We start from the raw sequence: 27,664 nt of genomic DNA on the forward strand, positions 1-27,664 counted from the left end.
GTATGTATGTATGCACAAGGCAGTCATGAATTAAATGGGGCCACCTATAGATTAGCAGGCACACAGACTCATCATACATTTTGATGGCCGGCAGTTGGCCGGCTGATGGATTGATAGATTGGCAACGTTGCGTGAGCGAAGGTCGGAGAGGCTGTAATGCAAAGTACTATTTATTATTATTTATGAAATAAAAAAAAAAAACAGAAAAAAATATTTAAATATGAGATTATTAGTTCTTCGCCAAATCAGCGCGATTTTTGTGTTACAACATTTTTCGCACTAAAATTCAAATTTGCGCTTTCGTGACACGGCACACACTTCCATACAATATACATATGTACATACACACTTCATGACAAGTTGCAATGTCAGCCGGCAGTCATGCAACCTACCATGGCGTGGCTTGCTGCCTGCAGGCATGACTCACATGCCACATGAGCGTGATTGTGTTAATAAACAAACACACCGCTCACGCCGCCGCTTGCATACTCGAGAGCGCTTTTCGTTTTCGCGCAAAAATGTCCAGTAGCGTTTGTGAAATTCGTGAAATTAACACCATGACTAATAATTCACTTAATCGCGCGCTGATGATCTCAACTCAGTGTAATTAACGAAATTACTATTCTCATTTTTATTGCCATCACCGAATATGCCCATAAAAATATTACAGCATTTTGCGTTATTTCACCGAATGCAGCAATGTTGCATTAATTGCATTCTTTCGCCACAACAACTGTGCCACACAGCCCGCAGCTTGCAGCGGGGCGCGTCAACCACTCACCCACCACCCATTCTTTCTGCTTTGGTACAACCCTCAGTCGTGCTCACGTGTTTTATCACAAACTGACAGACAGACACTCGTATGCAGTTCGAGTCCATCGCTGACAGCCTGCAGCAAGCAGCCAACAAGCCAGTGAGTCAAACCACAACACACGGCAGCGCTCTATTTTGGTTATCTTGGACGAACTTGTTTTTGCATTTTCGTTTTATTATTGTTATTTATTTTCCACTTGCTTTCGTCGTCGTCTCTGCGTTGCTGCTGTGCTGTCGTGCGCATATTTGCTTTGTTTTTGCGCCATTGCGCTGTTATGCTCTCTGCACGAATAATAACTCTCTTCTCAGTCTCTTTCTCTCTTTACACAACATTTTTACAAAATTTAACTGGTCACCGTTACTTGCCTGTTGTGGTGCATACTTTGAGGCTTTAACTGTTATGCCGCGTTCTTGAAAGTTCAAGATGAGGGTTAGAAATTGGGAGTACCGTTATTTTTTGAAGTCACATTGAATGTTTGACTTTGTTTTCAGTTTCTCGAGCTTTTCTTCTTTGATAATTTTTTAAATTATTCCAAAATTTTACAGTTACCAAAAATCTGCCTTGAAAAAAGGTCCATAGACGATTGATCTTATACAAGAACCGTGAATAATCTTATCTTATAATGTTGTTGGAAAGAAAAAAGAATTATGCTGTGCTGAACTTTCATACCAGCAGATCTATAAATACTTAGTCCAAGGTGTATGAAGATTCAATGTGATCCACATATGGATAACAACTCTCTGGAGTTTCATAGCCTCCACTCTGCATTTGACGATTCGTGCTCTATAATCTGTTTTTGACATTTAATCCATCGTTCATTTCAATATGGGAACCTGACCTAATTTGACAGTTTGGGTGTTAGGAAGGTGGTTCCTCGAGATTAAAAAATCTTCTACAAGATAATTATTAATAATTTTATGTTAGACTCAACCTTTAAAATACTCCGATCCATTCTGAGAACCCCCAAGACTTTATTGAAAGCAGGCATCTAGATATTTATAGAATATATTTCACGGATAACACCAAGAGGCATAAGCAGAGCTCGGGTGTTCGCCCTTACCCACCAAAACTGATCGATATAGTCAAAATCCAATAAAGTTTTGATAATTATGTAGTTTAGCGTACGCTCATAAATTGCTGAGCGACCGCCCTACACAGCGTATACGTAATCGCCGAACACGTGCACCTTTTCCCGGTCACGCATACGCCGCGTACAACATAAGAAAATACTATAAGCCAATGCCTTTTAGCATATTTTCCTTTTTCTCAACGTCAGTAACAGACACAATTTGCTATAACGTCAACGTGAAAATGCAAAAATTCTTGAAATGCTGAAATGTAAATGAACTCAAGTGTTTATTTTTATACAATTGGCAAAGTGGAACACATAAAAAGAGCGCAAGCACATGCGCACGAGAGAGCAGGCGCACCAAAATTGAAATGAATAGTATATAGCGAGTGATAGAGAGAGGCGGAGAGAGTGAGTTAGAGTGTATGAAAGGCTGTGAGCGTAAAGCAAGTGAATGCCTAGCCATTTTCACATGCTTACCCGAAGAGCTGTACATTATTTGCGAACGCTGTACGTACGGCAGCTGTTCAAAGCCAGCCAGCAGCACACAGTAGCTAGACAAAAGTTATTTTGTGCAAAATAGAAAATCAAAATAAAAAATATTATTTTCAAAACAAAAAAGAATTTTGGACAGTGATCGGGTTGAAAATTCGTAAAATTTTCCGCGCAGTGTGACTAATACGCACAGTACAGGCGAGTATTTTTGCTATTACGTCTAGTTAGCGGTTAACTGTGAGTGAGCGTGTTTTCATAAGCGAAAATGTAATTTTTTCAAACGAAATGAATTCTTATGAAATCGACAAGTTAAAGTGAAAGTGAGTGCGATTTCAGCAGAAGATTGCATAAATCGCTTGGGAAAAGTTTGTGTTTTAAGTTTTCAAAAGCAATCAACATTGTTGTTGGTATTTATTTGATTACCAAACACTCGCCTGCAGTCATATACAAGTGTGTGTGTGTGTTTGTGTTGCTGTGTGCGCTCGTAAGGGTGCATGTTTGCAGAGACGGCGTTGTGTTGCAGTTAGTTTCCGGTGTTGCACTGTACCAGCAACGATTGCAGTCGCAGTAGCAACAGCAGCAGTAGCAGTGCCGCATAGTTAATATTGCACGGCGTGTGTGTTGGAAATTTTAACAACTCAAGTGTTGTTGTTATTGTTGGCACCTCGACAAACAAAAACGCCGCAACGCAGTTGACACAACGAAATCCAAGACAAAATCAATAGTCGCCGTTGCTGCCAAGTGGCAAGCGTGTTGGTGGCGAAATTACATGCCGAGCGTGTGTTTTCAACACAGACTTTTGTCTGCAGCGTGCAAGAAAACTCGCGAAAATTCGGTAGTGCGACCACGAACCACGAAAACGCTTTGCAAATTGTAAATGAAATGCAAATCAGCAAAATTGATTTTGTGAATTATTTATGGTGTGTTTAGGATATGCAAAAAGATTATAACTGTTTTAGAAATATCATTATAAAATTTCAAATTGGGGCGTTTAAGTGTTTTATACAGTTTCAGTAGTGCAAAATTAGTTGTTTGGCTGATTTAAAAAAAAAATAATGAGAGGAAGAAGAATTATACAAATTTTGTGGATAAAAATTTAGAAAAAATTAAAAAAGTGTAAATTAAACGGTATAATAATCTTTATAATAAAAAAATAAAAATAATATACTTTGTAGACTTTGTTTGTAATTTTACCACGCACTCTCCTAAAATATGTAAATTTCTGGTTCGCGAGTTCTTCTTTATACTTAAATTGGCAGTTCTTATGAATTTCAGCTGAATTAATGCGTTGAACTTTTCTATATTAGAAATATGTTGCTCATTATCTATCAAATGCCGAAACTAATTTCCAATAATTTTAAAATACCAATTACCGGCTGCCAAACCCAATTTCATCTAAATATCAGTAAATAATCACACAGCAGTGGTCACGCTGAACGCTGAATGCTCAGAAATCAGTGTTAGCGCTACTTCTAGCATAAAAACTCTCAGGAAATGTTGGGTTTCAGTACTCATATGAATCTTCAAAGAAATGTCGAGCTCAGTAATCATTATTGCCAAAAAGTATCGTTAAAACTCGTTTCCTTACTATCTTAAAGGCATTAGAAGTGCACTAGATAAAATTGACACTACTTAATCGTTATGGTTTTGCATGCAATTCGAAGAAATTTGAGAAAAAAGTCCTTAAAACGTCGTTAATTTTTGTTATTTGCTAAAATTACTCGATAGTCGTCAATAAAGTAACGAGTAGTTAAGAATAGTGTTGATAATTCGTACTCAGTACTGATTAATATTGAACTCACTATCAATCCGAATATTAAGAATACTAATATTTTATTATTGATTTTTATTTTATTTTTATTTTAAATTACTTATATTAAATAAAAAATTCAATGAAATATTTTTCAGCATAATTTAATAAATTATTATTTAATTTTGTAGTAATTAAAGTGTCATTGCTTACACAAAACACTACAGAAATCAACAGCTTCATGATTGAACTAAAAAGTGTTGTGTATTGTACCAAAAAATAGTAAAAAAATAAATCGGTGAAAAATATATAATATTAAAGAAGATGATCAAATTAAAGTAGCAAATACTAGTTGTTGTATTTTTCATCTATAATAAAATGCTAATATTCTATAATATCCGCTGAAGCACAAAAAAGCTACCAGCAGAAGTGATGAAATAAAAAGTGCAATCTGAAAAAAAGAAGAAAAAAAACCGAATGCAATATAAAGCAATTTACACTTGCCACGTCTTCACCAACGTTCACTCAGTTTGTTTGCCTTGCGGCTTAACTAATTAACGCCTCCTGTGTCAAGTGCATTACTGTGTGGAAACCTTGAATAACTATACTAACCGCGCCGCGTAATTTTTCGCGAAAAAAATATTTAACTGCAAAACATAAGCTGCAGTAAAAGTGTAAAAACAACAACAAAGTTTATAAAACAAAGAAGCACCGTAGTTTTAATTCAGCAAACTTTCCGTACTACGTCGCTGCCGCCACCAGTTGTGTGGCAGTCAACAAATTGTAGCGGTGAGTAGCTTCCGTAGCTTTTATACAATTTTATTTGCATTACATACTACATATCTCATTTATTAATTTTATTACATGCAGGCGTGTAATCTATTAAGCCTATCACTTGTTGCCAATTACTTTGTGTTATCCATCGCCGTTGATAAGTTTGTAAATATTATGCCATAAATTAGAATTTTAAATGAGGCATCGTATGTCATAATAAAACAGACATAAAACGAAAGTGCGTCTATATCTATCTGCATACATACATATTTGATATGTAGTAGATGTAGATAAATTCAATTTTCATACAAAAGTTGTTGGTTAATAAATTATTAAGGCATGAATTAGAACATGAAAGAGTACGTGTGGATTTCTGCCTGACCAATAACGCATATTTTGCTTATTGAAGAAGCCATTCAGCCAGAAATGAGCCTCATCGCTGAAGATGATTTTTCGATGAAAATCCGTATCATTTTCAAATTGTTGCTCAACCGAATTTACGACCATTCGGCGATTCTGGTGATCAAGCTGCTTCAGTTCTTGCGTCAAGTTGGTCTTGTAAGTGTGTTGGCGAAGATCTTTTCGTAAAATTCGCCACAACGACGTCACAGAGATGCACAACGCTTGAGAACGATGTGTGAGTGACTGATTTGGGTCTTCCTCAATTGATATTGATTGATTGATACGGGCACTTCATTTTGTACTGTGCCTGTGGACTCAAATTTTTCCACTAGACGCTCAATTGTTGATCTGACAGGATGATTATGACGACCATAAGTTGGACGTAGCGCTTTTAAAGTTAAGGCCACTGACTCCGAATTACGGTAGCAAATTTTAATAATTTCAACTTGTTTTTGGATCGTAAATCTTTCCATGATGAAATGTCAAACCCTACTGAAGAGAGATGTCGAAAACTTCATATTGATACTTCACAGAGGAGTAGCTTGTCGAACGATTTTAGAAATAATTTTTCAACGATATATTTGCAAGAGATTTAATCTAAAAATGCTTCTAATATATTTTTTTTTTATAAATTCCGCAATAAGGCTTTGCTTGTCTGACCTTATGACCTTCCGTCATTGTTTTATTTAAACTACACATTCTCATTAATAAATTTCATTACGTGTAAGGATGTTCAAATTCGTTGTATCCTAATTAGTATGGGCAGTAAGTAGCTTACGTCAATTCCGCCACATACTTACATACCTGTACATCCTTTTTCGATATCACCGGGCTAAAAAAACGTTTAACAAAAGACTGCCAACACAATACATCTTTCCACTGAATTTAACAAAAGGCATTAGAAGGTTGGATACAAGTTTTGGTTAGATACAAATCATATACATATGTATGTGTGGTTTATCAATGAATTTGTGTGTGTTTATTTTTGCGGAAATGTTATTATAGCTTCGAGCATGAAATGGCGGTGAACCATGCAACCTTGAGAATGCCAAAAATATAAGAAATCAATTTTTAATGTTTCCTTTTATGAATGAAGGTGTACTGAATTGTGGTAAATATTCTGGTATTGTATGTATGTGCATGGTGTTTTAATGCCATCAAAAATCAATCAATCGGTTAGGTTGTAAGGCTGTTTCCCAAAGGGAAAACACACGTAGACTTTAAAATATAGTCCTTTGTGAAGCCTGGATCCCCCTTAGATTAACAAATTATGAGTCGACAAAGCGCCCTGAACCTACTACAAATCTGCACAGATTCTTAACCTCTATATTCGCTATTTCGCGAGCCTGTTCTAAAAAGCGAGATCCAAGAAATCTCTTTCTTGATCTCGCACATATGTATATAAGAAAGTTAAAAAATAAATTTTAAACTACATATATTTTTTGTATTTTTTTAAATTATTTATGAATTATATTTTTGAATTCACTATAATGTAGCCATATGTAAATTCAATATTTGGCTCAAATACATCATGTACATACATATCTAAATACATATTCATACATCAAACATATTGTGTAACGCCATTAGCCATTGATTTGCATTGAATGAACAGGGAATTGAGGCTAAAACAATAAAGTTACTGAATGCCCATATTAAGTAGCTCTTTGACAGGCAGTCCGCTGAGGATTGTGTGGAGAGCGTGTGCGAAGGATTTTTTATTAACTTGTTGCCTAAGAACACGCAATCCCTGAACCACATGGTCAGTTAATTTGATGGCAAGAGTAACGATATTTTAAAACTAGTTCGGTACGGGCCCCAAAGTAATGTATTTCCATGACAGTTGAAATTTTTATTTGAATTATAATGTGGAAGAAAATACCGTTTTGAGAAAAATTTTAAAACACAGTCTCAAAGACACCAAGTAGTTCTTGGTACAAGAATTTTCACACTTTATTGTTAGATCCAATATATTACACTACTTTCGTCGTTTTCCAATAGATGTCTCTAGGGTCAAGCACTGGTCGATTAAATCGTTTTATATCGATCTTGGACATTTGTGTCAAAATTAACCCAACAAAATATTTGTAGAGATCTGTTTGCATCCCAAACTTAATCTCAATTGAAAATGTCACTTTTTGAGCCGAATTCTCGACATTTGCGGGAATGTTTCTAGGGTCAAGCACTGGTCAATTAAATCGTTTTATATCGATCTTGGACATTTGTGTCAACATTAACCTAACAAAATATTTGTAGAGATCTGTTTGCATGTCAAACTTATTCTCAACTGAAAATTTCACTTTTTGAGCCGAATTCTCGACATTTGCACGGAATACGCATGCTGCCAGAGAGATGGTCAAAAGTAGTAACTGTTTTAATATAAAAAGCCTTAAATTTACAAAGAGCCTTAAATTTACAAAAAAAAAAGCGGCGGAAGCAAGGTTGTAGACCTAAATATAGTCTTATGTCTAATATCATTACATATATAGAAAACGTTAAACTGGGTTATCATAAGTTCTGAATCAGTTGGGTTATGTAAGTTTCCCTGTCAATCCAGCAACCAACGCGTTATTGCGCCAGCTAATACCAGACAATCTGATTGCCATCGAGGTTATTACGACTTATTTTTCCATGTTTGTTGCTTTTAGCACATTCATGGTCTCTCTGTAATACAATACAATACAACAACCATAACATCTTTTAAAGGGGGAGGCGGGTCCAACTAACGTGGATGCCATGCTGACGTCGTTTAGTTAAGCAACGCATTACAATGGCTAATATTGTTTGCGTATTTAGAATTTGTGCGTTCTCTTCATTCACTTATTGGAAGGGTGTTCCTGCATGCATCATTATCAGTTTAACGGTTTTTGTGTGGGTTTTACGCATTTTCGCTGCGGAAAAGTGTACCAACTGTTGACAAATGACATCAGCAAAATGATTTTATAACCGTTGTATAATAAAAATGACGCCACAGCTTTCAAGCGTTGGCCAACGTTCTACATGTTCGGGTAGACTTGTAGACTGCAGTGAGCTTTAATAAGAATAGTAAAGTATTAAAATAATTGTTGAGGGTTTTATCCTCAATTCGTTATATCTGTGGCTTTTTAGGGGTTCTCAAAGAGGCGTTTTAGTTACGAATTTGTCAAAGAATGCTTTAACCACCATCGATTCGTAACACTTTGTGAGCCCTAGGACTTAATGGTACTTTATGGTGTTCTAGATAACTTAAATAGGAAAAGAGGATTTAAAAATGATTGCTGATCGAACTTTAAAGACAATGTGAAGTAGTGGTAGGTTCCTTTCCTAGGAAAAACTGTATTCGAATTCTTGAAATTTAAAAGATACTGAATAATGACTGACTTTCGAGAAGCAAATATCTGTGATATTACTACGGTTATTATTCTATCCTACAGCGCGCTACTAAATACTACAAAATGTCTAACCACAGAAAGAGTACGGTATGCAGTAGGTATGAACCCCAGAGACACCATAACCTCACATCTTAGCTATCTGGTCTCGGTGATTTTTCACTCTCCACCACTGATCTGCAACTAATTAGACCGAAAGTCTGTCAACAACGCAATATCATCAGCAATTTCGCTTTAATTTCACTTTAATTTCCGTTGCACACTTTTGTCTTTCATCTATGTGGTTTTGCCATTTCCGTTTTTATTTAACCAAATATAATCGATGTTGCAAACACTCATAGCAGAAACAACATATACACATCAATCGAATCGCATGTCTGCAGTTCATTAGGCGCGTTGCCATGTCTCCTCCACATTGTTGGCCGCTATTTTCGATTCTCCCCACAGCTATTCTTGATTTCCATATACGAGTACAGCTAAAGTTTGAGTTATAAAGAGTTTCGTTTTCAGGTTTTGTGGCATTCATTTTATCGCTATTATGTCAATGACATATTATTTTGGAGGTTTTCATTTGACTTTTTAATATTTAATTTTCTATGAGGAACTGTCTAAATACCGTCACGTGATTTCGAAATCAGCTCTAGTCAAATTCCGAAATTATAAAAAAAATGTTATAGTCAATAGTCAAACATTGCCAAACCGACAAGTTTCTATCCGGTTTCTTATAAAACTATGAGGTTCAAAAAATCGTTCAGACATTCAGATAACATCAGAACAGCCAAAACAAGAAAGGTCGAAGCTCGTTTTAAGAAGTGACGCATTTTACTAAGTTACTTATATAGTATTTGTGGCTTTTTTTCATTATGGTCGGTTTGAGTTTCGGGCAACACCTCTCTAATAGACTAAACACTAACTGTATTGCAACAAATAATGCTTATCCTCCATATAAAATCCATGCCTTTCATGTTTTACCTGCATATTTAATATTATTTTGTTTTTGTGTATTTAATTACAGCGTGAACCTGCAGCAGCAACAACAAAATGCCTGGCGGTACGGGTGGTGGCAATGGCTACGAGGAGGTGGCTGCCGCCAGACGCGGTCGCTTTCATGTGACCTCAACGACAGCACAAGGACCACCAGAGACGACCTTCGGGCGATTTCGTCTAATGCCCACGTGTAAGTATAATTAAATGTTTGCGTGTACTTATATCGAGTATATAGTAGAGGACATAGCAGAAAAGTGAGATAAAATTGAGCTTCAGCAGAATTGTTAATTAGATAGAGGTTTTGTTCTGTACGCAGAATTACAGATAAGTGCTTGACTTTGACTGAAGAGTATTTTCTGCAGTTCGTCGGAAATTTAAATTAATATTCTTTGTTCTCTTTTTTCATTTCCATTCATTGTTAGGCGGATAATGGCTAGTTGATGAATACTTTACAAACAGCCGAGAGCTTCTTCGAATATTCTTCTTATTATTATTTATGTGGATTATTCAATGAATGATAGATAGGGATGTCTCAAGTTCGAATAAACCAAATAGAAACTCCTTGAAGCCTTTGAAATAGGTTTTACGTCTATCCTGTTTAATTGTCGACTAGAAATTTAAGAAATGAAGTCGAATTTAAAAAGCTTATGCCAGATTGTATATACAATACGTTCAAGAGTTGGTAGAAAAACTTAACTTAAGATTCCTTTTTATCATTCCTACCCACTCACTGAAAATTTCTCTCAGCTACCTATAATGCAATTAAATTAGAGTCAAAGATTGAAGGATTTGTGTGTTGAAACAAATTACGATTTTTGAGTTCATAATTATTTAGGCTCATTCTTATTAAAGTAATTAACATATTCCCTTTTTTGTTTTGCAGCTAATTATGGTGCTATTTCGCCCATTTTGCATCATCGTGGGCGCTTCGCTGTTATCCCCGAGGAACCACAAGGTTCACCGGCACAGGGCACACCACCCACTGGTGGTGCGGTGCGCTCACCCTCGCCGGAATGGGATTTTGATATTGAACAGGTAAGTGGAGAGCACCTTTTTATACGAGAATCAAAATAAATATGTAGGCGTGTGATTATATACATACATACATTCAGTTATGTAGCCTTCACTTTGGTAGTAATAATAACGAGCAACTGTTCTTCGCAAACTTCACTTTAGGGTTTCACTTATTTCGAAGAAAATTGTATTTAATCTTATACAAATGGTTACATATCCATTACTTTTACCGTTATGTTTATTGTTTTTGGATATGGTGTATAGTTCTTAGAATTTATTTATTCAATTTCTGCAGGCTTAGTTAGTTTTTGATCTTGAATTCATTAAAAGTATTCGAGTTCATATAGGGTGTTCTCAAGAGATTTGTAGTTTAAAATTAAATTACAAAAATTGTTTTCCTTAAATTTATATTATTAAACATTATTTTTGCATAGGATCTCTGTAAATTATTCGTCACTTTGGCTACGTTGTTTAAGATTTTCACGATTATTCATCTGAAAGAATCATTTATTTTTTCTTATCCCTCGAATAATTCTATCTCAAATCACGTCTTTTGGGTTGCTAATTTATATATTCGACATGGTTCATGAAACTATGCCTTAACATCAAAAGATCTCTTGAGTTTGAAAAAAATATTCCCCTCTCTTTCCATTGATAAAATTCGCAGTCACGGGAGAACTTTTAAGGAATCATGACAAGGTTCTTTATTTAGATTATTAACAAAAAACTGACAAGATGATATCGTCTGAAATTTTACTTTTTCGCGCAAAATACATATTAACCCGGCCGGTTGGAGAGTTTGCGATAACAATCTATGTTCACGATGGTGTTTCTACAAAAGCTTTATTCTTTCCTAATAAATGAATTGGAACTGCTAGAATATATTTATCGACTTTTATAGCATTATAAAAATAAAACTCAAAACAATTTGGAAATAAATCCAAGACTTTAGTGAAAAAAAGTTCCAAAAACCTTTCTCAGCGAATATCATATGACCACTTCCCAGGCTGAAATATATGTAGGTGGTGAAAAATGTTATGTCTTTCACTCGAATTTAAATTCGTAATTATTAATAAAAAAAAAATTAAATTAATTATTTTATTAAATATACTACCGAAAAATTGTAAACATGCCCTTAGTCAGTGAGAACTCGCTGCTGGAAAAGGTTCAGATCTTACAGTGAAATAAATGAAAACAAAACACAAAGCAACGAGTTGACTTCCAAAGAAACTGTAAACAACGTAAAACATGAAAACAGCTGATAGCCAACCAACTGCATGAAGTTCCAATAAGCAAAGTAAAAATTATAATAAACATCAACAAAGCATATGCTGTCTCATGCACGCACAGATAACACAAAGAGTGCATATGTAATCATTCTCAGTGAATAAATAGTCAAGCGGCGCATACAAACAAAGAGTCGACGTACTATTCCACTGTTTACAAAGGTAACAAAGCGGGTTGATAAGTGGGGTGCATTGAGGGTAACGAGTTTCAATGGCTGGCGAGCGAACCAGCTGAGTGGCTGTGTTGTCAAAACGTGCGCAGACTAACGAATGGAAATGTGTGTTTTGACAATTGGAAACTGGAAAATGGAATTGAAACTGGAACATTGTTGGTGTAGCGAGAACGCATGGAAACGAAAGCATTGAATTGGAACGAATTAGCAAATGCTGGAGCACAATTTAGTAACAGGCTAGTAAAATACTAAGCAGAACAAAAGGAAATACACAATACACCAACTGGAACACATTCACTTTGTAACAACAAAATGTGCAAAAGGCAAAATAAGACAGGAAACTAGTTAGAAGTAAACACCAAATAGCATCGTCTAAATTGGTGCGTGCTAACGTAAACGAGTGAATTCTAAATGGAAACGCTGCTTTTTGGCGAACAGCTGAGGACTTGTAACGAGAAAGCAGCAAATTGCTAATACTCTTGTAGGTAGGCTGGCCTGAGAATAATAACAAGAAGTGGAACTCCGGTAGTTGTGGGGTAAGTGTTGCCATCCAACAGAAGGCAAAAGAAATGAAAACGGCTTGGAATCGGGCAATCGTATGGCAGTGAACGACTTTAGTACTTAGCAAACTAGCGAAGTGTGTAAACGTCTAATAACATTGTCGGTGTTTATTTCGTTTAAATGTTTTTGGTTGTTGAGTCCGATACAAAACGGCGGATACGGGTCCGATAAAAAAACGAACGCATTGCAGTGAGCAATAAAATTAATTACAAAAAGTTAAAATTTTGATGAAAACTAATTAATTAAAAGACGGCGCGTGAGTTTGTGCGGTCGTAACGTCAACGATCGTGTGCATGTTCGTATGCATTTCTGCGCCAACCGTTTTGCTCATCGTCAGTAAGTTTAGTTAACTTCGCGAGTGTTTGATGTTCTTCGACGATTTACTGCTTTTAATACTTTATTTGTTGTTTGTCTGTGTATCAAATAAAAAATAAATAGAAATATAAATGCAATTGAAATCTCAGTAATTAATTGAGAAGTTTTTTTTTAAAGAACCTTCCATAAACGTTTGTTGAATTTTCGAGATTTCCAAGCGTGTGCGAAAGCAAAAGTGAAGCATAACGAAGTGCAGCGCAAAGTAAAGTATGTGTGGCAAAAAGTTTGTGTGAAATTAGAGAAAGAGCAACAACATTAAAATTTGTAATAGCCGATATAAAAGTTCTTAATGCACGATCGTATTATTTAGTGACAATGGTAGATGGAGCCAAAGAGAGCGGTAAAAGTCAGAATAAAGTTATAAAAAAGATTGGAAAAAAACTAAAACTGTATTAGAACAAGAATATGCTGGTTATTCCATCTTTTAATAGCCGGTTAGCATAGCTGAGTTGAAAGCATAAAAAATAGTTTTAATACTAAAAAAGCGTTGTGAATAGAATATTAAAAAAAAGTGGGGGAAATATACACCAATTTCTTATTAAAATTTAAATGTGTGAGGCTGAGCTTTGCTAATATTTACACGTGCTATTTGCATAGAAAATATTTTATTGCATTCAGCTTTTCTTAAAATCTAAATTTGAATTGTGTTTACTAGCTTACTTCCTTCTAAGTAGAATTATTGTAATTATTAATTGTAATTTGTGTGGAAGAAGCGCAGATTTAAATAAAATTATGAATGTATAATAACGTTTAGCATAACTTTTAGCGACAGGTGACTAAATAATGACTTTGGTCGAATTTTCAATTGGATGAGCTCAAAATAATAGTAAAGTCACAATAAAGCTTTTCAGTGAGTTTCTAAAAAACTCAGTTAAAGATAAAAACTTATATGCATAATAAATAAATATAACTAGCCTGACAATTTTTTAAGTTATATAAAATTTAATATACTAAAATAATTAAAATAAACTTTAATAATGATAATAACAAGATTTTACAGTGACGATATAAAATTTATTAGCTTGAAAGTGTAATTTTGATAAGAAATTATTTTAAATGAATAAATGTAAATATGATATCAAGATAAATAACTTTTTATGTCTATATGTATGTACATATCTATGTGTAAATAAATTCTAAAAGATTAAGGAATAAATAATTTTTTGATTTGCACACTGCAAATAAAAAATACAAATATACTCTACTAATAAAACACACTTTGTGTCAAAAATGAAGTTTCCTCTACAGTTTCCAAGAATTTTGCTGAGGTGAAAGTTCTTAACAGGATGTAGGCCCGGTTCCCTCTGACTGTTTATGTTATAAAAAAAAATTATAATAAATATTAGTTTATATGTATTTGTTTCAATGTGACTGAATTGTGAAACTGGTTAAAATTAAAAAAAAAAATATTTGTGAAATATTTGTGAAATATTTGCTTTGTATGTGAATACATACGAACGCAGTTAAACGAATATTAAGTTTAAATCAAACCTTGTGACTGGAAAATGAAATTTGTAAAAATAAAGAAAATGTGTTTGAATTGGAAATAATAAAAAGGCAATTACAATAATTAATCGAGTGTTTTGCAAAAAATATTGCGGCTTAAAAAACCAGTTTAAAAAATCAAATATATCACTTCTGTCCAGTTTGCTACATTAATTATTAAATATTAAAGTAAAATATTGAATTTTATATACGCAAATAGGTGTATATAAGTATGTAGACATACTTATAATAGAAATATAATTTCCCTTATAATTTTCTAAATTTAACTATTTAAAAAATGGTTTAGAGTTTAACTAATTTTTTAATTTTTTTTCTCAAAAAGCGCGCATTTTTAATTATTATCTATTTATATTTATAATTGGCTAAACTCAATATTTTATTTCTGTGAAAGTATTATTAAAAAGTAATAAATTATGTAAATTGCATAAGCAACAAGTTTTAAATATTTACAAAAAAACAATTAATTAACAAAAAAATCAGAATAACGTGGCAAAACAACCAGTTGATCGCACAACATAAAATGAAAAATATTCCAAAAGAAATCATAGCCATTAACGGCAAACAGCTGTTTTGGTGTCATTGGTGGCACAACGTCATCACCCCACCGTCCAAACAGCCTACATAATAACCAGCTCGGGCGACTAACGAACGCACACTTTACTGATAGGCCCACTGGAAGAAATGGGGCGAACACATAAAACGAAAGAAAACGAGTCAAACGTGTGCGTGTGATGTCAAAACAAAAACAAAAAAACAAGTAGTTTGTATGATTGGAGGCAAAATGAAATAATTGTGGAAATAATTGTTTAATTAAAAAAAAAAATTAACTAAAGTGTAGGCATAAAATACGAGTAGATATCGGTGTGAGTTTACAAGTAATTTATAAGTTGAGTGTTGTAAAGTTTTGTAAAAATATAAAACAAAAGAAAGGAAATGCAGCGATGTGACAACTGCAGGAGTTACGTATCCGACATGAAGTGGTGGGATTTGTTTACAAAAGTTGTAATAAATATATATACATAAATACATACATACAAACATATACATAGATATAAATATTTCAGCAACGTGCATAGAATTTGCGTCGCACCGCGTAGAATTACCTGAGAGCGCAAATAAAACAGTCGTAAAAGTAGTGCGAAATCATATGAAATCAAATGTAATGAAACGAAATATCGTTGTACCCTGAATCCCCAGACCATTACGACGACGTCACTAACGGCGACAGTCATTGTTCGTTTACACACATATAAATATTATATATGGAACTAAATAATCTTTGTTTTGCTCTCTCTGTATTTCATTTGTGTATAATTTTGTTTTCGCATTTGTTGCGTTGTTTTTAGCATTGTATTTTCTTTTCTTTCCATTTATTCAACACATTATTGTATATGCTGCGCAAAGCCTTGTACAAATTTTCCATACAATCGTCATGCACTGCGTAGCTACTCTCGTACATATGCTTTCTCTCTCTCTTTCACTAGCGCTTTGTTTACATGTTAGTTGTGCGCTACCCGGTCGCGCACTGTTGCTGATAAGATATGAATGACCTCCTTATGTTGCCTTTCGGTGGGTGAAGAAACATTGGTTAGTTAGGCAACCAAAATTTTTATGCGTTTTTTGCCTTACTCTCTGCTCCATCTATGCCATTGGCATTGGCTGATAAATAAGTCACGTTGTAGTGCAAAATTTTAAACTCTAAATTTTTTAATAATTCAATATTTTAATTTTTCAGTTAATTTAACAATGTACACGTTTGTAATTAATACGAAAATGCACGAAGCTTAAAAATAATTGAAAAAACAAGCAAGCAAACAGCGCATATTTTGTTTCAATGTAACTCGAAGTGTGAACTGTGTGTAAAATAATACCACGTTCAACGTGCAAAACCGGAGCAATATAAATTAAAAAAAAAAAAAAAGTTTTAAGTGTTAGTGTAAAATAAAATAAAAACGAACAGCAAATAAATATTGTATATTGAAATGAGCAAGCCAAAGGTTTGAATAATTAAAATTTTTCGATAACTGCTGCATACTAAACGCCATTGTGAAAACGAAATACCAGCTTGTTGAAAAGCAAGAGCAAAAAAAAATTATAATAAATGTGAATATAAAGTTTTTGTACGAAGTAAAGGAAAATATAAAAAAATTTAAATATTTAAAAGTGTATAAAATCAATTATTAAAAATTATATGAAACAAGCACAAAAAGCATTTCAAACAAAAGAGATTAAAAATTGATTGCTGCAGTTTTATTAAAACATAAAAAAAAATAAAAAAAAATCCGAATTTCCTCAATATCCGTGTGTGGAAAATTCATTTACGCATTTTATTGACACACTCCCACAATTTTCTGTGCCACATTTTCCACAGTGTTTGTGTGTGTCTATATATAATTTCGATTTCTTTGTTATTGTGTTGCATTGTGTATTTTATATACAAACATACATACTTGTGCATAAATATCAATTTATTTTCGTCTACGATTTGTTTTTGTATGTGCGTAAACTTGTTCAGTGCCCCGCGTATTGCTGTCTACAATTTACCACATCAACGCATGGCTTGCATTCAATAACGGAAAAATACACGCTTCACTGTTATACATACTGCATAAATACAGAAAAATAGGTGCGTATGCAGACGAAATAATTTTTTTATACACACATTTTTTTTATTTATCAAAATTTTATTATTTTTTATCTGCCACCAAATATGCTACTCTTCGATTGTGTTGATATGACTTGGTGTTGATTTGTTTCATGTTGAAATTACTATTTATCTTATCACAAAAGTATTTTGATATTTATCTTAAATTGTTGTGCGGGGAAAAGGCTTTTGCGTAGGGATTTCATTATGATTTCGGGGTGTCAAAATTGTCAGCTATCTACCATAATGTGGAAAGTTTAACAAAAACTAACTATTTTTCATGTTTCTAGACTTTGCTGCGTGAGCAAATACAATACAGGGTGCTGAAATGTGAGCACTACTACATGAATTTGAGTTTATAAAAATACATTTTTACGTAAATTATTTTCAACAATCTCAAAATAGTTTGAAAACATTTCAATCTATAGAATTATTAATAAAACTAAAGGGTTTTTCAATAAGATCGCAAGAAAAGTTCTTTATTCTTGTGAAAGTACATTCGATGCCATTATGTATGGAACTCGATTTCTTTTGCATGGCCATCACGGGCATGCTAGCAAAAGTTCAGACGCTGAACCGAATTTTCGACGGTTTTCACGTTCGATATTCGTACGAAATTCATCAATCGTCGCTGGCTTGTTGGCATAGACTATAGACTTGACGTGGCCTCACAAGAAATAGTCTAACGGTGTCAAATCGCACGACTGAGGCGGCCAATAGAATGCACCATTTCGTGTGATAACACGTTCACACAACTTGGTTATCAATAAATCGATTGAGACATTCGCTTTGTGCCTTGTGGTGCCGTCCTGTTGGAACCACATATTGTCCAAGTTCATATCATCCAATTCGGGCCAAAAATATTTGGTTTGGCCGGTCCTGATCATCACGGAAGAAGTACGGCCCAATGACGCCGCCTGCCATAAACCTCACCTAATCGTAGTTTTTTTGGAGCTGAAATGGTGACTCATGGAGTACGTGTAGATTGCTGCCTGAACAATAACGCATATTGCGCTTATTGACGAAGCCATTCGGCCAGAAATGAGCCGCATCGCTACGTAGGACTTGGCGCTCTTAAAGTTGATGCAACTGACACCAAATTTCGTTAGTAAATTGTAATAATTTCGTCTCATTGTTATTGGATCGTATATCTTTCGATTCGCTGTATAACCTAAAAACCATAACCTAAAAAACTTGAATGTTATAGATTCCGAAAATGGAAATATTTTTGAAGAATACGCCTGATATTTTGTGAAAAATTGTATTCCAATTTTAGTGTAGAACTCTGACGCTACTGTGGCTCAACTTCAAAGTATTAGCGTCCTTTTGAGAAGATTTTAATTTATGTTACTAATAATTCATTTATACATTTTTTGCAATAAATTATAAGTTTGTTTTATCAATAGGGGATTCCCAGCTGTCTTTTGCGATTTCATAATTCTTCTTTGTACCTTTATTGTAATATTCTTCTTGTGTAATAAAACAGCAACCCTGTAGCGAATGCATGCAGGGGATTTTTATGCTGCATTATACAATGGTTAGAAGAGTCGTAAGATAAATACATAGTTGGCAGCTGATATAGACTATAGAATTGCTTTATTGCAGGGCCAGTCTCGATACTTAAAAGGTGCACACGTAAATTAGTTGTGATCAGTGGAGATTTGAGTACAATTAGGCTTAAAAATTAAATCAATACATATTTCTATCACTAATACTTTTGTTTTATATTTGTTATTAAATATGTATTTCCAGCCTTGGCTGCTGTAAATTACAAAATCAAAGTGTAATACATTTGCGAGAAATCATATAAATATACACACAACTCACCAGAAACATAGAAAATATTATTTGATAAGTGCAAATGTAAATGAGTTATTCAAATGTTTACTTCACTTCCAAGCAAACACAATGTTCTATAACAAGATATGAAAGCACTATAATAACAACTACAAGTTTAAATTGCTAAGCTTTGCGCATATGTATATTATGTAATACATATGTATTTATACACATATGTACATACATACATATGTATGAATATTTTGTAATGTATTTCTACTTTTTGCATATATTTTTTAGTATCACGTATTTTAACACCTTGAAAGCGGAACTTGACTCTTCTGAAATGTTTAAGAACAATGAAACAACAATGAAATGAGCGTATTCGAGTGTCAAGCCACTTAAATATGCTTACATACAAATACATACATATATCATACATACGTATGCAGATAAGTGTAGTGTCCCACCTTTCTTCAGATACATAATCGCAGTTACTTAATCTGAAATAAACGTAAATGCGCCTTCAGCGTCAACAATCATTTGACGATCACATGGCAACGCTTATTGCTCGTAAACCAAATGAAAAAAAAACAAGTAAGGAAGGGCTAAGTGCGGGTGCAACCGAACATTTTATACAATTGACCCATATCTTCGGCATAAAGTTCAATAGAATAACGAAAATCATCATAAATAGTATATGGGTACTGAGGTAATTCCTAAACCGATTTCAAAAATTCAGAGGGAATGAATTACATAAAAATATCTGAGGGATTTACCTATATTTTCGGTGAAAAATTACCCTTAGGCACTGAGTTCTTCATGTTCGATATCAGGGGTCTTGAAAAGTCATGGTTCGATTTTGACAATTTTTCCACAAGTGATGTCACAGCTCAAATACAGTATTTGTGTAATGTTTTATTCCGCTATCTTCATTTGTTCATAATATATATATGTATTATAAAGTAAACGAATCAAAAGAATTCAAAATTGAGTTATATGGGAAGTAGACGTAGTTGTGAACCGATTTCGCCCATATTCCACCCGTGTCATCAGGGTGTCAAGAAAGTGTTATATACCGAATTTCATTGAAATCGATCGAATAGTTCTTGAGATATGGTTTTTGACCCACGCCCATTTTTCATTTTGTAAAAAAATCTCAGTGCAGCTTCCTTCTGCCATTTCCTATGTAAAATTTGGTGTTTCTGACGTTTTTCGTAAGTGAGTTAACGCACTTTTAGTAATTTTCAACCTAACCTTTGTATGGGAGGTGGGCGTGGTTATTATCCGATTTCTTTCATTTTTGGACTGTATAGGGAAATTGCTAAAATAAACGACTGCAGAAAGTTTGGTTTATATAGCTTTATTGGTTTACGAGTTATATACAAAAAACCTATTTGGGGGTGGGGTCACGCCCACTTTTCCAACAAAATTACATCCAAATGTGCCATTCCCTACTGGAAATCTATGTTCCAAATTTCATTTTCATAACTTTATTTATGGCTTAGTTGTGACACTGTATAGGTTTTCGGTTTCCGCCATTTTGTGGGCGTGGCAGTGGATCGATTTTCGAAAGCAACCTCCTCAGGGTGCCAAGGAACATGTGTTCCAAGTTTCATTAAGATATCTTAATTTTTACTCAAGTTATCGCTTGCACGGACAGACGGACAGACGGACGGACAGACATCCGGATTTCAAATCCACTCGTCATCCTGATTATTTATGTATATATATCCCCATATCTAACTCTTATATTTCTTGGTGACACAAACAACCGTTATGTGAACAAAACTATAATACTCTGTGCAACAGGTTGCGAGAGTATAAAAATTGTTGATATAGAGAAACATACAAAATACCATTTAAAATATAATTTGTAGGCATCGAAAGCGCACAATTCAATTGATTGACGCCACGTGATGGCTATGAGTGACTATCAATCTAAACTTTCAATTAAATTCTAATGATTTCTCTACTTTAAGCGCAATTTAGACTCTTCTGCATTTGCGCAAATGTAATTTTTTATAGAAATCTTTAACCTACAATACGCGATTTTATAGATTTTAAAATGAGAAGATTACTTTTTCAAAATGCAGTGCCGTGTGTAGTGATCGTCAACTCTTAATTAACGCTCGAAACTGTACAACAAGCTTTAGTTCAACAGTACATACTCGTGTTTTTCGTTATTTACTTTTCCAATTATATTTATTATTCTCGTATAATTTGCGCTAATTGATGCTTATCAAATACAATGCGAGCGGAAATATTTTTTTTATGATCGACGATCGTCAGCTTGGCGGCAATAACAAAAATGCATAGTTCAAAAAGAAATTGCTAAACTAAAATATAGACAAGTAAGGAAGGGCTAAGTTCGGGTGTAACCGAACATTTTATACTCTCGCAATTTATTTATGTATTTAACTTTATTTATATTATATAATAGACATATTGACCCACATATTCGTCATATATATTGTATAAAGTCCATTGAAAGTTGGAAACCCTAATATTAGGTTAGAAGCACCGAGGTCCTCATGTTCGATATATGGGACCTTTCACCTATGGTCTGATTTCGGCGTTTTTAGAATGGGGCTGCCACACTATAAACGTAGTATTTGTGCAAAGTTCTGCACCGATATCTTCACTAGTGCTTACTTTATATGTTGTAAAGTAAACGATTCACATCGACTTCAAAGTTCTGGTATATAGGAAGTAGACGTGGTTGTGAAGCGATTTGGCCTAGTTTCACAACATATCATTGGGGTGTAAGGAAACTATTACAAACCAAGTTTTATTGAAATCGGTCGAGTAGTTCCTGAGATATGGTTTTTGACCCATAAGTGGGCGACGCCACGCCCTTTTTCCATTTTGTAAAAAAATCTGAATGCAGCTTCCATCTGCCATTTCTTATGTGAAATTCAGTGTTTCTGATGTTTTTCGTTAGTGAGTTAACCCACTTTTAGTAATTTTCAACCTAACCTTTGGGACGGGACCACGCTTACTTCCCCAAAAAAATTACATCCAAATATGCCCCTTCATATTACGATCCTTCATACCAAATTTTATTTCCATAGCTTTATTTATGGCTTTGTTATGGCACTTTGTGTTTTCGGTTTTCGCCATTTTGTGGGCGCGGAAGTGGTCCGATTTTGCTCAACCTTCCTATGGTGCCAAGAAATAAGTGTGCCAAGTTTCATCAAAATATCTTAATTTTTACTCAAGTTACAGCTTGCCCAGACGGACGGAACTCCACTCTTCACCCTGATCACTTTGGTATATATGTATAACCCTATATCTAACTCGTTTAGTTTTGGGTGTTACAAACAACCGTTATGGGAACAAAACTTAATACTCTCTTTAGCAACTCTGTTGCTAGCAACTTTGTTGCGAGAGTATAAAAATGAAACGAGAAAGCAATCTCATATTTTTGAATAGAACGGCTAACTATTTGCAGGCTGCATTATTATGTTCATAGCCTTAGCTAAGCTGCAAATATTTTTGTATGAATACTAATAAAACAATTGTTATAATAATCACATCTCGTAAATAATTAATGATTATATTGAGTTATTAATATTGTCATATTATTTGCTTGACGTAAATTTACTGAAGCCTACTAATTTTCTCACTTACATACATATGTAAGTATTCTTTAATTGCTGCCCTGTTAGTTTTTTTCGGTATTACAAAATGGGTCAGGAAGACTTGCGCTCTTTTATCGTTAAATACTGGAACAGGTATTTTAATGTTATTTTAATGATAGTTTTCGTTTCACGTTTCCTGGACAATCTTCTGTCTTGTGATTTTCTTGTAAATAAAAATCTTGAAAATCAGATTTTATCAAAACAAGATTTTTCAAAAATTCGATTTTATTCACACAGTAAGCCCATTAATTAAGCCCAAAATTAAGTACTTTTAATAAAAATATCGTATGAAATTAAATGCTTTTAAAAAATCAATACTCTGTATACATATCCTTTGTTCTTCAATCTAACATAACCTACAAAATGCAAAGTCTGACAATTTCATGAATTCAAAGAAATTTATCATATTTTCAACAACTTTTAGCTATCAATCACAATCAAAATGCAAATATATTGTATCCACTGACATATTCATATAGAATATATTAGAATTTGCATATTTTTCGTGAAATTTCGTACGTCGCTACGCACTTATTTGCAATAAAAATATTCTGAAAAAATATGCAAATGTTTCTTTAACCAATTGTGGCCACTTTTTGGTAACCAAAAACAGTTTGCTTTTTCTAAAAATAGGTGCTGAGCGAAAATTCCTAAAAAACACTTAAATTTGTCATATTTGTATGATAAATGTTTGTACAAGCGTCATGCATGACTTTCAGACTTTTGTGACTAAGTTTTTTTTGCTGATTTGTGTTTGTTTGTTTTATTAACAATATGTGTACTTAGACACAAAAATGCGAAATTAAAAAAAAAATAATAATAAATAAATAAATGAAAATATTGGTAATTAAAATGAATTAAATCAAAAAATTTAGTTCATTATGTGTAGTTACAACTACCGTTGATGGATAATGTATTGTGTTAGTTAAAAATTGTGCGTTTTGCACGTGTGATTTTCAAGTAATCAGATCGGCTCTATCAAAGATCTTCGTGTCATTAACCTTTATTTTTTTCAAATTTAATTTTTTAATTGACTTTAATTTAGATATATGTGCATCTATCGGTAATTAAAATTTCTGATACAATTTTTTTCTATTATTTTTAATTTTTCCAAATATTTTATATAATAATTGAAATTATGAGAAAAAATATATTTTTTATTTTTACTATTTTATTATTATTTTTTGCATTATATGTTTTTCAGTGATTTAATGTTTAGTCAATAGATTCGAACTGACTACTGTACCAGCTTTGGCTAAACACCCTCGTTCTACAATCGTAAACAACTAAACTATATATACCATCATATATATAAATATGAATTATCTCTTTGTTGATAAGGCTACTATTTTCCTGATGATTTTTCAGCGATGTTCAATAATTATACTTAACTGTATGATCAGATAATCAATAAAATGAATAATACCGCTTTTATTTCAAAAATCTGCTTACGTAGATGATAGTTTGCTTCGAGAAAGCCTCTAGGTCTCTCAACTTTTGTTCACGAGTAATAAAAACTAGAAAACATGCTTTAAAAAATCAATATATCAAGTCTAATTGCAAATAAAAAAACTAATGTGATGGCGACCTCCATTATATTTGTGACATACGACGGAGCCGGTTTCTTGGAATACTTACATCCTCAGTGCCATCATTTAATAATATTACTTATAACTTCAACATTCCATTTAATTTATGGTTTATTTACGTAATCTATTGACAGATGACAGGTGACAACTGTTAGATGCAGGACTGAAAGTTCCACAGCAAGGTCAACAAAATAGTTTTATCACTGAAAACCTAACAGTAAATTGATTTAGATTGAATTCAGATGTATTTCACTAAAACAAGTCTAATATATGATTCGAACTTCCATATCTATGCAAGACCGCACCCAATAAACTATAAAAACTACAAATTTTTATTAATACACACACATACATATATATTTTGAAATAAATTGATATGACAGCAAAAACATGTAATTTATATTGAAATATTTGCCGTTTAATGCATATTTATACAGTTATTGTAACATGCTGGAAGAGCGTAGCATTCATCTTCTCAAAGGCGCGCAAACGCGCATTCAAGTTCTCGATCAGCTGAAAAGCACGATCGAATTTTTGTTCATAAATGCCCACAATAGCTTTAAGCTCCCTACGCAAGCTTTCCAACTCTTCTTGTGGATACTTTTGCAGTTGTGCTAGTTTATCCACCGCATTTGCACTACTGCTAGACTGATCAATGCTAGAGTCAAAGTCTTCCGCATCCTCGATACGATACATACATGCAATATCGTTGATATATTCGCCCGGAAATTCACTGTCCATTACATCGTGACCGTAAGCAATATTGTGCGGCTTAAGCAGTATATCCATAAGTATATTCAAATTGTAGCAGTTCCAATCATTGCCGCGTATATCGAAATTGCTCAACTTCTCCAGATACTTAAAATTTTGCGGATTGATCTCGCGCAACTGATTGTAGGATACATTGAGAAAGCTCAATTGCGTTTGCTCGGCGATTGCCTCGATGGGCAATTGCTGCAAGCCCGTATTGCCGAGATCCAAACGTTTCAAAGAGTTCGCCAACCACGGTGAGGGCAGTGTACGCAACTGCGGATTATCACCCAAATCGAGCACTTGCAACTCGGTGGCGCGCGACAGCGAGGCAACCTGCTGCAACGAATTGTTACGTAATGACAACGTTTTCAGTTGATCCGGTTGCGCAAAGTACAATTCTTGTATGTGATTGTAGCTGAGATCGACGTTGCGAACATAACCGTAAACGTTGACACGCGTAAGCGCACAATTGGCGGCGACCAAATTATGCAATTGCAGCAGCAAGACGAGTTTGCTCAATTTCGGATTATTCGTAATATCCAAAATGATGAACTTCGACTGACGTCGGAATGTGTTATCGTCAATCTGCTCAAGCTGATTACCGCTCATCGAGAGTATCAATAAATTCAAATTATTTACGAAAGGCTGATTGCTTAGCGTGCGTATGCGATTATTGTCCAGACGTAACTCCTCCAAAGCGGGGAGATAGTTAAACAGACGCTTCGGTAGTTGTGTCAGCCGATTATGACTCATATCCAAATAACGCAACGCCGTCAATCCCTCAAAACTATCGCTATCCAATTGTACCAAACGATTCGAATCGAGAAATAGATATTGCAGTTCACTCGCGTATTTGAAAGTGTTCGTGGTGATCACCTGCAGGCGATTGTTAGAGAGCAATAGTATGCGTAGATTTTGTGCCATCAGAAAACACTCCCACGTCACCACTTGTATGGAACAGTTACGCATATCCAACTCCTTAACGTTCACCGCATAGAAGAGATTTAGCGGAAAGCGCGCGAATGTGGAATTCTCAAAGATCAGCGTATCGTAATTGCGTCCATTCACAATATCATAGGTGGTAGCTTCTTTATTAATACGCACCTCCGTTTTAATATCGAAGAAGGCCACCTCATCGAGCCGTTCATAGCGGAAATTGTAGCAATAGCTCTCAAGACAATTTTCGTCCAAACTCTTGATGTTACGTAGTTGTGGTCGCGCATCTTCGTAAGTGTTTGTGTTCTCAAAATTATTCGAATCCTCAGTTGTTTTTAACTCATCTTCGAAATTGTTTGTGTTCTCAAAATTCTTTGAATCTGCAGTTGCTTTTATTGTAGTTGTCGGTTCGGCGGTATTTATGGGCGTGTTCTCAACCGAGTCGTACGTTAGCAAACCCAGCTCTACATTGTCTTCAACTGTTTCGGAGTCAGCATCTACACTTTCTTCCTCGCTTTGTGCGGCACTCGGCGCGAGTAGATAAAGTGCCAAAAATAAAAGCGTTTTAGCGAGTTCGCGTTTCAAAATCATGTCTCAAGAGGCGACGCTTAATTTTCGCGTTATCTTCAAATGATATTTTTTTTATTGAATTCTATGTTCTATATTTTTTTTGCCTTATTTAGGCTTCCCTTCTTGTTGTTTTATACTTTTGTACTTTTATTCGATTTTAACAAATTCGCTCCGTATTCGCCGACACTCGCCTTTTGACTGATCTCATTAATGCATTGATATTTTTCGTGCTAAAATTTGCTATATTTTTTCGCTGATCTTCTGAATGTTCTGAATGTGTGCGCTCGCACTAATAATTGTGTTGTATGTTTCATTTTAATGATATTTATTAAAATGTTTTGTTGTTGTTTTGTGCTTTTATTGAAAAAATAATAATAATAATGAAAAAAATATTATTTGCAAATTCTACACATTGTTGTTGTTGTGGCGCTCATAATAGATCATCATTTTGCTTTGTATTTACATATATAAAAATGACCTTTGCCGTTTTCATAGTAATTTTGCGTTTTTTTCTATATTTTTTCTATTATATTGTAATTTTTGTATTATATTTTTTTTGACATATTTTCCGTATAAATAATAGGGCATCGTGTAATTTTCGCAATTGTTGTTATTGTTTTGCCTGCTCTCGTGCCTTACTCTGAGGCTGTCTGTCTGTATGTAGGTTTGTAAATCACTCGCTAATGTATTTTGTTACAAATTGACATAGAATATAATTTAAAATATATAGCATTAGGTGCTTAACGCTTCACAAACGGCACATCATCCCGCCCGAGGCACGAGTATAGACCATATTTAAAGCTTACAAAGTTACGCCATATAAAGGGTTTTTCAATAAGAGCGTTAAAAAGCTACATTCATTGGCAATATGTATTCAAGCATAAATCGGCCGATACTGCTAAAACTTCGTACGAAGCCTCATCGCAACGTAGGACTTAGCGCTCTTAAAGTTGAGGCCGCCCCTACTCCGAAATTCGGTAGTCAATTTTAATAATTTTGACTCGTTGTTGGATCGTTTCCATGATGATATGGCAAACCTTACTTAAGAGAAATGTCAAAAGCGCGGTAAAAAATATGGCGTCGTTTGCTATCGCTATCGGTCTACTTTTGTAGCGTGCCTTTTGAAAAACCCTTTACTATAGTATACTACTCATAGTGCTTTGTGCGCTCAAGCA

General features: G+C 34.1%; 2 protein-coding genes across 6 annotated transcripts in view; one reads left to right on the plus strand and one right to left on the minus strand.

Moving 5' to 3' along the window:
* Nucleotides 1-27,664, plus strand: part of Prkag2_1 (5'-AMP-activated protein kinase subunit gamma-2) — a 184,322-nt gene that overhangs the window by 3,591 nt on the left and 153,067 nt on the right. Inside the window, exons 2-4 of one of the 5 annotated variants that reach the window (XM_054225524.1) lie at nucleotides 4,329-4,917; nucleotides 9,688-9,849; nucleotides 10,543-10,694. In XM_054225524.1, the coding sequence (XP_054081499.1) occupies nucleotides 9,714-9,849; nucleotides 10,543-10,694 (288 nt within the window). In that variant the 5' untranslated portion in view covers nucleotides 4,329-4,917; nucleotides 9,688-9,713. Of the gene's footprint in view, nucleotides 1-4,319; nucleotides 4,918-9,687; nucleotides 9,850-10,542; nucleotides 10,695-11,923; nucleotides 12,669-12,703; nucleotides 13,276-16,309; nucleotides 17,201-27,664 lie in introns of those variants that run through there. The other 4 variants (XM_029038942.2, XM_054225522.1, XM_054225521.1 and 1 more) reach the window with 4 other exon arrangements.
* Nucleotides 24,560-26,674, minus strand: LOC105210081 (slit homolog 2 protein). The gene has a single exon (XM_011180820.3). It carries the CDS (start codon nucleotides 26,508-26,510, stop codon nucleotides 24,660-24,662), a length of 1,851 nt encoding a protein of 616 aa, XP_011179122.1. The 5' UTR covers nucleotides 26,511-26,674; the 3' UTR covers nucleotides 24,560-24,659.

This window comes from Zeugodacus cucurbitae, chromosome 2 (assembly GCF_028554725.1).
Source record: "Zeugodacus cucurbitae isolate PBARC_wt_2022May chromosome 2, idZeuCucr1.2, whole genome shotgun sequence".
Classification (NCBI taxonomy): Eukaryota; Metazoa; Arthropoda; class Insecta; order Diptera; family Tephritidae; genus Zeugodacus; species Zeugodacus cucurbitae.